The sequence below is a fragment of the Osmerus eperlanus genome, chromosome 8 (genome assembly GCF_963692335.1).
Source record: "Osmerus eperlanus chromosome 8, fOsmEpe2.1, whole genome shotgun sequence".
Classification (NCBI taxonomy): domain Eukaryota; kingdom Metazoa; phylum Chordata; class Actinopteri; order Osmeriformes; family Osmeridae; genus Osmerus; species Osmerus eperlanus.
In genome coordinates this window covers 9,482,428-9,495,801 of record NC_085025.1, presented here as the reverse complement: position 1 = coordinate 9,495,801, position 13,374 = coordinate 9,482,428, and the positions used below count along the sequence as shown (strand labels likewise).

At 43.9% G+C, this 13,374-nt stretch overlaps 2 protein-coding genes across 13 annotated transcripts; one reads left to right on the top strand and one right to left on the bottom strand.

Moving 5' to 3' along the window:
- Positions 1-180: 180 nt before the first annotated feature.
- Positions 181-8,645, top strand: tpd52l1 (tpd52 like 1). Of its 12 annotated transcripts, none has more exons than XM_062467130.1 (10): positions 181-522; positions 1,275-1,412; positions 2,011-2,031; positions 3,256-3,374; positions 3,655-3,803; positions 4,455-4,556; positions 5,650-5,664; positions 6,285-6,323; positions 6,575-6,635; positions 7,008-8,645. In XM_062467130.1, the coding sequence occupies exons 1-10, from the start codon at positions 504-506 to the stop codon at positions 7,122-7,124; spliced, it is 780 nt and encodes a 259-aa protein (XP_062323114.1). In that variant the 5' UTR covers positions 181-503; the 3' UTR covers positions 7,125-8,645. The 12 variants fall into 12 exon arrangements, with proteins under 12 accessions (XP_062323114.1, XP_062323110.1, XP_062323105.1 ...); XM_062467121.1 differs by having other exon boundaries at positions 186-522; positions 893-1,412; positions 6,297-6,323; XM_062467120.1 differs by having other exon boundaries at positions 196-522; positions 6,297-6,323; positions 7,005-8,645.
- Positions 8,639-10,399, bottom strand: hddc2 (HD domain containing 2). The gene is made up of 6 exons (XM_062467131.1): positions 10,311-10,399; positions 10,028-10,149; positions 9,772-9,874; positions 9,599-9,667; positions 9,378-9,516; positions 8,639-9,254 (listed from the first exon to the last, which is right to left on the bottom strand). Exons 1-6 carry the CDS (start codon positions 10,380-10,382, stop codon positions 9,130-9,132), a joined length of 630 nt encoding a protein of 209 aa, XP_062323115.1. The 5' UTR covers positions 10,383-10,399; the 3' UTR covers positions 8,639-9,129.
- Between the last annotated feature and the right edge of the window lie 2,975 nt (positions 10,400-13,374).

Below are 13,374 nucleotides of genomic sequence, written 5' to 3'. Positions count from 1 at the left end.
GGCGCCCCATTCCGCCATCAGAGGGCAGAAGTGAACCAGAGAACGTTCATCACAGCTAACGACTTTCTTGGAAGGCGGCGTTGATAATGAAACAATTTATCAGACAACGGCCACCAAATACAAATATGTAGGCTTCTATCTATAAGCACTGTCAATATGTCTGGATAAGCACGTTTTTTTAAAGACAGTTTCAACAGTTTATTATTTCAGGTCTCATATTAAATCAGGAAGAGTGCAATCAACAGTTGCACTTATTGGTTGCCATTGGTTTGGAAAGTTTTAATTGTATGTTTATGCCATGTTGACATTGCGTTCTGACGTATTCAATTGATGGGAATAACCTGGCCAGTCCTGTTCGGTCAGGGCGACGCTCCGCCCTTCCAGGCGGTACAGTCGGTGACGGCGGATAATCGTAAACACTGTGTTCTTACAACCGCGCAAGCTACTGCACCTACTTCTGAAGCGGAGAATAATATTTACTTCAAGTAGTTCACCGGAGCGTTATGGAAACCAGACAACAAGGTGAGTTTAAACGATGACTTCAAAATATGTCAACTATTAGCTATTGTTAAACGGTCTACATGATGATCATTATGTTCTTTAAATAGGAAGATACTAGGGTGCAAGATGCGTTGGTCTTATTACACACTCGATGTCGTACTATTCTACATTAGTTATTGATAGAATGATAGACTTCCTCAATGTGATCATTCTCATCAACATCAACGCACTAGCCAGTTGAGACTAGAATTAACTTATCATGACGCATCTACTTAACAAGACCATGTGGTACTCTTTCTCCGCTGCAGAAACAGAACATCTTTAAATTAGCTTCATGTGGCTCTAATGCAATGCATTGACAGTCGAACGGGTTTGTTCACATTCATTTCAGAGACATATGACCGGCCCGAGGCCTCAGATTTTCTCCCCTCGTCTTCAGAACACACTAATAGAAATCTTGTGACCGGAGGTATTCCGCTGCCGACAGGGCAGAGCAAAGCGGCCCCAACTTTGTAGTATTTCCCATCAGTATGAATATCATCTTTGCCCTATCTTCAAAACCAGATGGATATGGGTTTGTTTTTCAACCCCAAAAATGCAATAAATCTTTACCTACAGCCCCAGATCCCCATCTCTGAATGCTGCTGCACTTGGCTTATCATGGTGACTAAGGATGGGCCATGGAGTTTGTCATGTCTGCATGCATGCGTGCATGCATGTGTAACTTAGTGCTCTTGTCTCCCACCCCGCTGCCATGCCTGTCGTCCTCCCAGATCTGTACTCCAGTGTTCTGGGGGAGGCGGTGGTCGGGGACTGGGGCGAGGGCCCTGCTGGGGAGGACTGGGGTAAGATGTCCCTGTCTGAGGACTGGGTCATGCCCAGTCACTATGACATGCATCTGGAAGCTGCAGGTGATCCACTTCATAGTAGACAAGCTGAGACCCCTAGATCTAGTACACGTCCATACTAGCAGCGATCCCTAGACCTAGAACACTTCAATACTAGTAGACTAACTGAGACTAGGAGGTTAGCTCAGTCCCAACAGTTGGTGGTTAGTTTAGTCCCCAACAGTGGGAAGTTAATGTCTAACAACTGAACGTTTCCTTAGTCCCAACAGTCGGAAGTTAGCTAAATGTATACCAGTAGGAAGTTATCTACTGTTGTCTCATAGATGACTAACGTGATCATGTAAAACTAGATCCGTATCACTATGGCCCCTGACGATGGTGTCCTGATGCATGGACATGGTAGAGGGAGTGAGAGAACCTTGGCCCTGTTGGTGCTGTGATTGTAGTCTGTTCAAAGAATAATGGATAAGCCGTTAGACAAGTCACATGGTCAAGCTCATCACCAGCCCAAAGCAGCAAATACATAAACACGGCCATCTACCATCATTGTTATGTTCAGAACCACGTCATCCATATAGGCCGTGTAGAAAATATAATGAAATGTTATCAAGTGCATCAAGTTAACCTGATCCCTCCCCCTCCTTCCTGCTTCCAAATGAAGAGAGGGGACACCTGAGAACAGGTAATGTAGTCTTCTGTTGTTACCTACTGCTTCTGAAGTAAATCCTACTGAAACACATCACCATGCAGGGTTACCACCTCCCCACTGATCTCCCCTGGCCACTTTCCTTTTATCTCCATGTTGTGTCTACCATCCAAACACCACCCCACCCCACCACCCCAATCTTTCTCCTGGTCTCTCAAGGCCTGTGTTCTTCCCCTGTAACCTCATTCTGTCTGGATGAGGAGGAGGGACGCCTTCCCTTTTCTGTAAGAGACATCAAAATATTCCCTACATTGTGCCCTGGTTGGCCTGCTGCCTAAAGTTAAATCTAGTTAGATAATCCCAGAGGGCAATCCTACTGCTGCCAGAGATTATGTAACGGCAGAGACGGCGAGGGGTCTGGAGGCCAAACACCACAGCCAATGACCTCTTCCTGTTGTCTCCAAATGATGCGTTTAAGTACAGAGTTTATAATCCACATGTCTTTAGACAGAGATCCCTCACTGCAAGGGGAATAGATCACCAGCAATCCCTGCTATTGACTACATGACCAGAGATCACTAGAGATCCTTCACCTCTCTGTCTGTACTATTGGACCAGATCACAAGTGATCCCCACTGCTAAAGACTAGATTACAAAGATCCCTCACCTCTTAAAGGTGACGGGACATACTTATTTGGGCTATAGGGACAGATGCCAAATTTGGGAGCGGAGGTTGCCAGCATCAGGGCAGAAATACTATATCATTCACTGGGATGACTAACCCATATCCTAATCCCCATGGACTCCCGGTGTCATCCTCTGTTATGACGAGCCTGAGAGAGTGAAGACACTATCCAGATATCATGTAATGAGGAATATTGTGCAGGCAGGCTGGCAGACAGGCAGACAGGCACGTACACAGGCACAAACACACACCAGGGCTCTGTATCTGTCTGTTGTAGGTAATGAAATTACAGTTCAGTTCCAGAAACTGTTAAGAGGAACAGTGGACAATAGCAAATCAAGTTAAGAGCAGGAACATTACAAATAGAGGATGTAGAAGCTGTGTGGTTTAAGGTTAGACCATTTGTTGTGCTGGTTGACAGACCAAAGTTCAGACCTCTCCAGCAGTTTATCAGGGGAACTGACCTGGTCTGGTGACTCCAGAGGAGATGATACCAGCTGGCTGGCAGGCTGGCTCATCTCACTGATGTTAAACCTCAGATTGTGTGTGTGTGTGTGCGTTGGTGTGTGTCGCAGGTCTGCTTGATGCAGAGCCTCTCAGGGAATCGGAGGAGGACAACATGGTGTCAGACGTGGACCTCAACAACACTGTGACCGAAGAGGAGAGGGAAGAGATCCAGCAGGAGCTGGCCAAGGTATGAGAAGAGGAGGGGAGAGGGAGGGAAAGAGACGGGAGTGGTTTGGGTCATTTGCATCCTCTGGACAGAGCAGGTGAACAGTTATGTAAATATGGAAGTAGTTTGACAGATAGTTTGAAATTCATAACTCAGTATACTAAGTGGGATAACTGTCTCCTCTGGCTTTGAGTTTAGGGTTGTTTAAACAGCAGCTCCACGATACAATGTACAGTAGAACACAGCGTGTATCCACCCCTCGTCTCATCTTCCCTCTCATCTCCTCTCCCCTCCTCTCCAGTTAGAGGAGGAAATCTCTACTCTGAGGCAGGTCCTGTCCTCCAAGGAGAAGCAGCATGCAGAGCTCAAGCAGAAGCTGGGCATCACCCCCCTCAGTGAGCTGCGCAACAACTTCAGCCGCAGCTGGTACGACATGCAGACCTCCACCGCGTGAGTACATGGGCCTGTGTGCGCGCGTGTATGTGTGTGCGATGAGGATAGGTTGTTGTTATTGTTGCCATTCATAGAATGTCACAGGGAGAGTCCATCATTCTGGCATTTAGGCTGTATAAGTAGGAGGGGACGACGACAAAAGAGAGATAGAGAGGGAGAGACTGGAGAGGAGGGTCAAGACTCAGCCCTGAAGGTACACACGTCCTTTCAGTAAAGATTTCTTTCATGACCATCACCGAGGGAGGTACACAGATACTGAGGTCAGTCATGCAGACAGCAGCATAAGATTCTGCTGCTCGTTAGGAGCGTAACATCAGAGAGCATGCTGGGACACCCACCTCAGTCAATAAATGCTGTGACATCGGCTGAGCTTCCTGCCTTCCTATTTGTCTGTCAGTCTACCTTCCTGTCTGTCAGTCTACCTTCCTGTCTGTCAGTCTACCATCCTGTCTGTCTGTCTGCTTGTCTGCCTGCCTGATTAAATTATTTAAAGAGTTTGCAGAAACCAAAGGCAGTATGTTGTTGTTAGAGCAGCTGTATCAGTTACTCTGTCCTGGCTCTGACTGACACCTTATACCACTACTGGGAGAGAGATGCAGACACTTACACTGTGTGTTTCTGTGTGTGTGTGTGTATGTGTGTGTCCAGGTACAAGAAGACGTCAGAGACCTTCAGCACAGCAGGCCAGAAAACCTCTGCAGCGTTCAACAATCTGGGGTCTGCCATCAGCAGGAAGTTTGGAGACATGAGGTATAATGCCACTTCCTGTTACCACTACACACCAGCAAGCTTGATACAATTATCAATCAATTATTGACTCTATTGATCTTTGTTGTGGAGTCAATGTCTGCCATGCCACACGCACTACCCATAGATTCAGTGGTAATGCAGTCCAATTATACCCCCCTTCCTTGCCCTAAAGGTCTGCCCAACACCTCCAAATGTATGTCTCTTAACCTGCCACCACCCCTTTGACCAGATACTTGAGATGGATATAGACATGCAGCTTGGAGTGGTGGTAGTGGAGGGAGGGGGTGTTGTATAAGTCTGGTAGTAAGCAGCTTATAGCTCTCAGGCTGACATGCTGTGAGCTGGAGTATATATTGCCCCAATCTCTGGTCTGGGATCAGCTATATGGTGGTCCTACATGGACATACAGAGCCACACACAAAACAAACTTTTATTCATGAAAGTTAATCAACTACATGTTATTCACAATACAGCTTTTAACTGACTAATGTTGTGCATGATATAATTCACAACTACATGTTGTCTTAATGCTGTTACTAAGTGTAAACAGAAAAGGCAACAAGACACTCTTCATGTCTTCCAGCATATATGGTTTAGAATTACTGTATCCCCGGAGGTATGTTCCTTTAGTGTGTGGGTGTGTGTGTGTGTGTGTGTGCATGCGTGTGTGCTTTAATGTTTTAGTAATTTGCATGCATGTTTGTGTGCATCCCCGAGTGTGTTTCCCATGACTAAAGACTGAGCATCTGTGTGATTCTGAACTCCTGATGCTAACTAGTAAATGATCTACTAACTAGGAAATGATCTACTAACTAGAAAATTAACTGATTAAATATCTATCATGAATCATGATTAAAATTTTCTATCATGAATCATGTCACAAATACATCTTCAGAATGATGTCTGCAGCTTAAGGTGTAAAGAGTATTACCAGTAGCAAGTTACTCTGTTAATTGTTTTTTGATGATACATTGTGTTTGTAGTGTGTGTAGTTTTGAACATGCTGCTGTGCATTTGGTTAGTTCACTGGTACAGAGAAACAATGATGAAACAAACCAAATCTGTGTCTGTTTTTCCTGTTATGCTTCAAAAGATCAAATTCTATAGGGTAAGATGTGGTGTGTTGTTAGTGTTGACATGGTGCTGAGTAAGATATAGTGTGTTGTTAGTTTTCATGTGTGCATGTGTTTGGGATAAAGACAGCTACCATCTCAGGAACTGGACTGGAACTGAAGATCTATGACCTTTTCCCAACACACATGAATTACACACACAAAAACATGCACACACACACTACACAAGCAGCAAACAGTTAGCAAATAAATTACATCAGTTTCAGGGAGCACCTGATCTCTAAGTAAATAAGACCACTGATGGAACGCTGATGAGTTTAATTTAGAATTGAGTTCCAGTGCAGGGTCCCAGTTTCTGTCTGCCTGCATGCCTGCCTGTCTGCATGTCTGCCTGTCTGTCTACTTTACATGCATAGTTCAGTCAAGCTACAATAAAAAGTTTCTTGCTACACGTGTTCTACATAAACTTAGATGAAGTGTGTTTGCTTTAGCCTGCAGTCTGAACTATCTGTATTAATTTGTATTCACTGTGTACGTGTATGTGCACATGCGTGTGTGTGTGTGTTTGTGTGTGTGTGCGGACATGTGCGTTTACGGTATGTAACGCCTTATTAATCATTAACCCCTCTCTCTTGACCTTGCTCTCTGGGGACAGCTACTCTATCAGACATTCTATGAGCATGCCTACCATGAGGTAAATGTGTGTGTGGTTCAGCATAGCTGTGTGTGTGCTCAGTTGTGAGGTATCTATGCTCAGTAACTTATAACGTCCAGACACACGGAAATCTAGAACAGCTTTTAAACGTTCCTGATTTGACCTGAGCAGGTGATTTCCATGGTTTACTATTATGTGAGTGTCTGCAGTCTAATTAGAGCACTGTTATATCAAGTCGATCCTAAATTGACCATCACCAGCAGGCTAACATTTATCTGCCCGACCAACAGAAACTCCCCCAGCTTCAAGTCCTTTGAGGAGAAAGTGGAGAGCACCGTCTCCAACATAAAGGTATTAAGAAGCAGCTCCTTTCTCTATCTAACCACTGCTGTTCATCCTCCTTCGGAACATCAGCAGGGGTGTCAACATAGGAGGCCTGGGTGTATCAGATTCAATGTTTCACCTAAATGTAGTTTGTGTCAGACTAAGAGCCTTGGCTTAGCCTGATGGCTATTTATACACACCTACTAAATGACGTTAAACAGCAGCCTACTGAGAACAATAACCCTAGGGGTTAGAGTGAGAGAGGTATGGTAAAGAGGGAGGACAGTAAGAGAGATTGCCATACATGTAGCCAATCCAGCCTATTTTAACGTGTTCTTGTGTGTACGTGGTGGATGTGTGTCCCCCTCCCCTCCCTGGGTGTGTTCGGCTCTGGAGCAGACCAAAGTGGGCGGGACCGGGGGGAGCTTCGAGGAGGTGCTGTCCTCAGCAGCCCACGCCAGCACCCAGGACACGCCCTCCAACCACCTGATTGACAGCCCAGAAGAGACCCGCTAGACCAACCACTTGCAAGACCAAACACCAGACAACCCAGAGCAGGCAAGGGATAAAGCCCGGGGTGGTTGGGACTATTTGGGACTATTTGAAATCTTTCCAGTTACTGTCCATGACTACTGTCACTGCCCTTTAAAACTGACTACTGTTACTGTCCTCCAACACTGACTACTACTTACTTGTAGTTACACTACAGTACACTACAGTATACCACATATATTGTATGTTACCTGTTATGGTATAGTGTATGCTGTTATATTATGTCATATACTGTACCATAGAGTCTGCCTGGAGTGTGTGGTGGGCCTCGTCTGTCTTCGTGGGCAGAGCTCACTGGGTACACCCTGCCAGACCAGATCAATCAAGAGCAGAAAAGTGATGCTGATTTCAGATGGTGAAAGTGCCAGAGCTGGTTCCCTCTTTACTCTTAGCTAGGATCAACATACCTTCATTCTATAGCTCAGACACAACTTGGTCACACTGTAGGAATATCAGACTTCAAAAACACATGAGGTACAGCTGATTTAGGTCACACAGTAGAGTGAGGCCAGTAGAATAATCCTGAAAGTGCTGACTTGGTGGTAAATCAAACAGACCTGTATTAGAACAATATTCGGATGTAGGGAGGAGCTGACTGTAGAACAGAGTCACAGGAACGTAACCACGGAGACCTCAGGCTTTCCCCTGATCCCTGCCCTATTCAGATCCAGCTGTCTGCTGCCTCCCTCTGGCCTTCAGGTGACACTGTACTGGCTGCTTTGAAAAAAACATTTAGGCCCAGTTTCCCAGACATGGATGAAGCTTGGTCCTAGCCTCAAACTTTTTCAATGCAGATCTTCATTGAATTACTTTAGGACTAGGCATAATCCTTGTCTGGGAAACTGGGCCATACACACTCAGAGCTGTTTTCTATTCTCCTGTCCCTGTATTTCAAACAGTCTGTCAGTCTGCCCTGCTATAGCAGACATCTACCTAGTGTACATGTTTAGCTGTGCAGATATACTTGTACTTAATCAAAACATGATTTTTATAACAGTCAAACTGTTTTATTACCTTTAGTAGAGCTACTGACTTTTATTTGTACGTGTTTTTAAGAAATGCCCAATGAGAGGCCAGTCTCATCATCGCTGGGGATCATGCAGGGGTCAAAGGTAATGTTAGGTACTAATACTTGAACTGTCACTTGCAAAAGGTGTACTCTGCACTGTGGGGTAGGGGCCTGAACTATAATGTCCTTTATTAACACTATAATATTAACATGTAATGCAATTCCTGCCAATCAAATCTTACATTGGGAGTATTCCTAAGGATTATTAACAAGAACACGTGGTCATTTCAGTGTTCAGTTTTATCAAACAGAACAGTTGCACTATTTTGCAAGTGACATCAAAACCAAAATGTTTTCGTTTTTAAGAACTATTTATAATAACAATTTATGTAAAAAGTACCCCACTAAAGTTATGACATTGTGAACCGTTTTTTTTCTGCAACTCTTAACATTAATAAAATATTTGTTCAAACCAACCTTTTATCTCCTGTTGATTCAAATAATTGTTACTTTATCAAACTGAATGAAGTTGTCACCAACTGAGACAGCAGGGTAGGGTAGAGCAGGGTAGACAACCATCGGGTTGGCACAACAAACACGCAGTAACAAGTTACTACCTAAATACAGGTCCAACAACTGGTGTACAAAAATAACTATGTTGGAGGTAGATGTGTGCATGTTTGTAAGCGGTCAGGAGAGGTTTGCACTGTTTAACTTGTCAAGTTTGCACTAACAAACTACACCCCAGTTGAGGAGAGCGTGTCTGAAATTGTCATTTTGAATAGACCAGGAAGTAGATGGTGGTTTACAGTGACTCACTCTCCCCATCTGGCCAATCAGGGCCTTGTTTATGCTGCCTTCAATAATACAAAGTTCTGACAACACATGACTGGCCAGACATGCAGCATCGGCACGCAGGTGTGACATGTAAGCTGTGTAGCGTATAGTAGAATGCTGAGATCAAGAGGAGGAGGGTGGGGGAGGTCCAGAATGCTCTTCACCCTGGGCGCCGGTGGCCAGATGACCTGCCCTCTCCTGGTTCAGACTGTGGAGCAGCTGGAGTACATCAGGGTGGTGGAACCGACCTGGGGGAGGAAAACTGTCAGGAACAGGAGGTGTAGCTTTCTCTGAATGTGTGTGTGTGTGGGGCAGAAAGCAGCCAATGTGTGGCCAGGATATCCCTCCTGCTGCATGTGTGTGTAGCCTACCTTCTGTAGAGTCAAAGAACTCCTGCAGCCTGCCAGGTGTTTTCTCCAGAAGCTCATATTCATGGGCCTGTAGGATCATCTCTAGGAGGTCAAACTCTTTCACCAGCTTGGCCTCACTCGTGCACTGGCTCTCGTACTCCTGTACACACACAGCCTCATTCAACTAACACACATCTGGGCGAGAAAGAGACCAGAGAGAGACCAGAGAGAAGGCTACTGACCTCCCAGAGATCGTAGATCTCCTTCTTTAGTCCCTCCGGCAGCAGCCCAGTCAGCTGGTGCATGGCCTCCTGGGAACACAGGTCAGAGTTAGGATGAGGTGGGGTCCATGTTAGGTGGGTAAGGGTTGGGTAGGTCAGGGATCACAGAGGGCAGTTCAGGATGTTCTACTGGCCTTTTCTCGTCTGTGTTTCTCAGCTTTACTGATGTTATCAGCCGGGGTGATATCTCCTACAATGCACTCTGCCATGTCATGGACCAGGGCCAACTTCATACACCTGCATGGATGGAGAGCACAGCATGCACTGTAAGTTCTACACCTACACTAAAGTTGTCCTTTCTTTAACTTTGAATGCTTTCATTCAGGAGATTAGTGTGAGTTTGTCAGCCTAAACATGAACACAAAAGCCTAGCACAGTACGCCCGCCTACCTCTCCTTATTCACGCTCGTGTCCGTGATGGTCAGGGCCATCACGGACATCCGGTACATGTGGTCCGACACGCTCTCCGGTTCCCTTACGTTTCGGTACACCCAGCCGGTCCGTGGAACCCGCTGCAAAAAGTATGCAGTATTTCAATGACCATTGAAATAAGAAGTGAATTCAACATCGCTGCCAAGATTGCTGCCAACAACGATCTATCATGGAAAATGTCAACGTTTATGGGAGAACATGTCCCATAGTATGGTGCATTACAGTAGAAATTAGCTTCTACCTTTAGCTGTCCGATAAGTTTCATGAACTGCAGCATATTGTTCATGCTTGCAGCGCTCAAGCAGGTAGCCATGTACACAAGTGCTTCCGGGTTTAAGGATCTGAAGGTATCAACCTTCAAAATAAGAGTTCAAAAAATAACTGTAATCTAATATGTTGCAGTATTGCACTGACTCAAACGGTCTAATTCACCTTATTGGTAGTGTAATGTATACTGCATGTGATCTAATGTAATGGATGTAACATGATGACACAATTTGTTTTAATAATTGTCTAATCCTGGCATTTAACCTTCCTGACAAACTGCCAGGCAGACTAACAAGCCAATCGGCAGAATCCGCCACATATGGATGTTTTAAGTCTTAAAACAACATAGTTTGACAGTGCCTACAATTACTTATTTTATAGTTGATATATAATTACCTGCATCACTATACACACGAGTAAGTTAGTACGGTAGGCATATTAACGAACAATGCTGGATCCGCAGGTCTATGGCTGTATCATGGAAAAGATATGTGCTGGAAAATCCTTGTTTAATGGTCATTTCAATTACCTTTGTTTTGAGACTTTTTTTTAACCTTTTAAAACTCTTTTAAATAATTAAATAATAATCATAAAAAAGATATATATACTATATTTGTATATATATATATATATATACAAACCATTTATAACATTCAAGCCAGGCTCTGCTTTTGACATTTGCCCGGTTGTTTGTTTAGAACTGTCCACGTCGAAACGCAAAATGAAAGAGAAAGTAAAAGTTACATCTAACAGCATTCAATCCTTAATAATAGGTCTACGCGGATCCGGATTTATTGGAATATTATTATCACTAACGCTTCGTTAAAGGTAGGACTATGCATGCATGCTTTGATCAACGCATTGTCCTTTCTAAGGCCTATGGTGGATTCAGGGTGTAACATTTAACTTAACCTAGAGCACAAGTTTGAAAGGCCAAACAGGTAGGCCATACATATGCATGTCGTTTTCGGTGGAATTAAAAGCTAGTCTTAAAATTGAAGTAACATACACGTCAGTCATTCGATTTAATGTCCGTGAACGCGTCTTGTAGCCAATTTGATTTTTAAAAACAAAAGCAAAAAATAGTAGAAAAGCAAAGTATGGCGTCATCTGGTGGCTATTGCAGTCAAGTGTGGTCACGACAAACTAGTTGAGTGGTTGAAGAAAACATATTGCTTATTCACACTGTAATTATGAATTAGCTTTGGCATAATTGCTGTCATATATCTTTCCAGTGTGCAGAAATGATAAAGTTCTACACTTTTGTGGCCGGGGATACGAGGGGGTGTCATGTGGAGATGAACGGAAATCTCACCTCAAGAGGCCTGACTGAAGTGAAGTCACCAGCAGACTGTGATGTCATCATGGCTTACTGTCCAGTTGTCTCTCGACTTGCGACTGATCTTGAGGCAGCTATGGAAAGAATTCCAGGTAATTGTTCTGATATAACATATCTGAAGTGGATTAAACGTATCTGAGGCCCATTGACATGTTACTAAAGCAACGGCACAGGTAATTACTGTGTTATTGCTCTAAAGACTCTTAGTCTCATGTTGAGTACTGTTGAACAGTGGCTGACATGGGTAGGATCCACATAAGACACCTGCCTTGTACCCTGGACTGAACAGGTGGAACATTTAAAGTTGGTGTGAAAAGGGATATTCCTGAGAAATAACAGTTTGTTCAATCATAATTTTTTTCATCTCTCTGCATCACTCTCTCCCAGCTGGTAAACCAGTCATCCTAGTGGTGCTGCATCACACCTTCAACCCAGACTACACTGTACCTGACTGCAGCAGACATGTGACCAGAAGTGAAGTCATCCTCACTGTAAACTGTCTGTTCCATGACTCCAAAGAAGGACTCTTGAAGTGTTCTCAAAACGACAAAGCTGTGGCTGAGATTCTGCACTGCCTCCCAAGTTCTAAGGTTTAACATCCTTCTTACACTAGTTTGATAAACAGTGTTTTATGTGATGATGTGAACATTGTACTGCTACTCTTGTTGTGTTCTGTCCCCCAGGAGAGAGTGGTGCTCCCAGATTAACCCTCTAGCAACAACACAGGCTATAGTCAGCTTCTGTCTCACTAACTCATGACAAAAAAACATTACTTTGATCATACCAGATAACATGCCTGTGTGGCTGACCTTGTAATTGTTTGTTTTACACATTTGTTTCATTTGATTGATGAAGATGTATAACTAGGAGATTGCATTGTCTCATCAGCTCTGGTCCTGTCCTTGTCTCTGATCACTGCCCTGATCGTGGTGAACATCCCAACCAAAGACCCAGCTCACACCCCAGCTCTGTCTGCAGCCCTAGCCCTGGCCCTGGCCTCGAGCCTGGGCTTGGGCTTGGCTCTTCAACAGACCCGGAAAAGAAATGCTTTATTTTAAAGAAAGGAAATAAGTATTGTAAGCTAAAGAGACAAAACACCTTAGACTTCTTGATATAAGCTTCTGTATCAATGAGTTGGTATCTGTAGGCTAATGATTAGCACATAAGTTTTATTTTGCTTCAGTTAACTGTGGCTGTTGCTCTTTGTGACACATGGGTTTAGTCATTATTATTTAACCAATGGCATGGAATCAAGATGTGAAGTAAAGATTCAAACATTTTCTCTATCCTATATCATCATGCTTGAAACGTTCAAAATGTATTGTCCTTAAGGTTCAATGAACTATAATCTAAAAATGAATGTACTTTTGTGTCAAAGAGTCTTGATCGATATGTATTTGTGTATTGTGTACTTGATCAGTATGAATTCATCCTCGGGCTGCATGATGTACAAGTTGGTGCACCTTGTCCAGTTCTTCATCAGGTTGTCACCTTCTACTGCACTAGGCCTATGGCGCTTTAGAGAAGTGTCCGTTAAGTTAGGAATTAATTAATAAAAAATATGAGGTGATTTTGCGTAACATGTGACAAGTGAAAGGAAGTGGAAGTGAAAGGACGCTAAAATGTTTAAATGTAGGCTAGTATAACCAGGCTAGTGGTCCCTAATTCCGATTCCTGTGGCAGAAGAAGTATGGGCTAT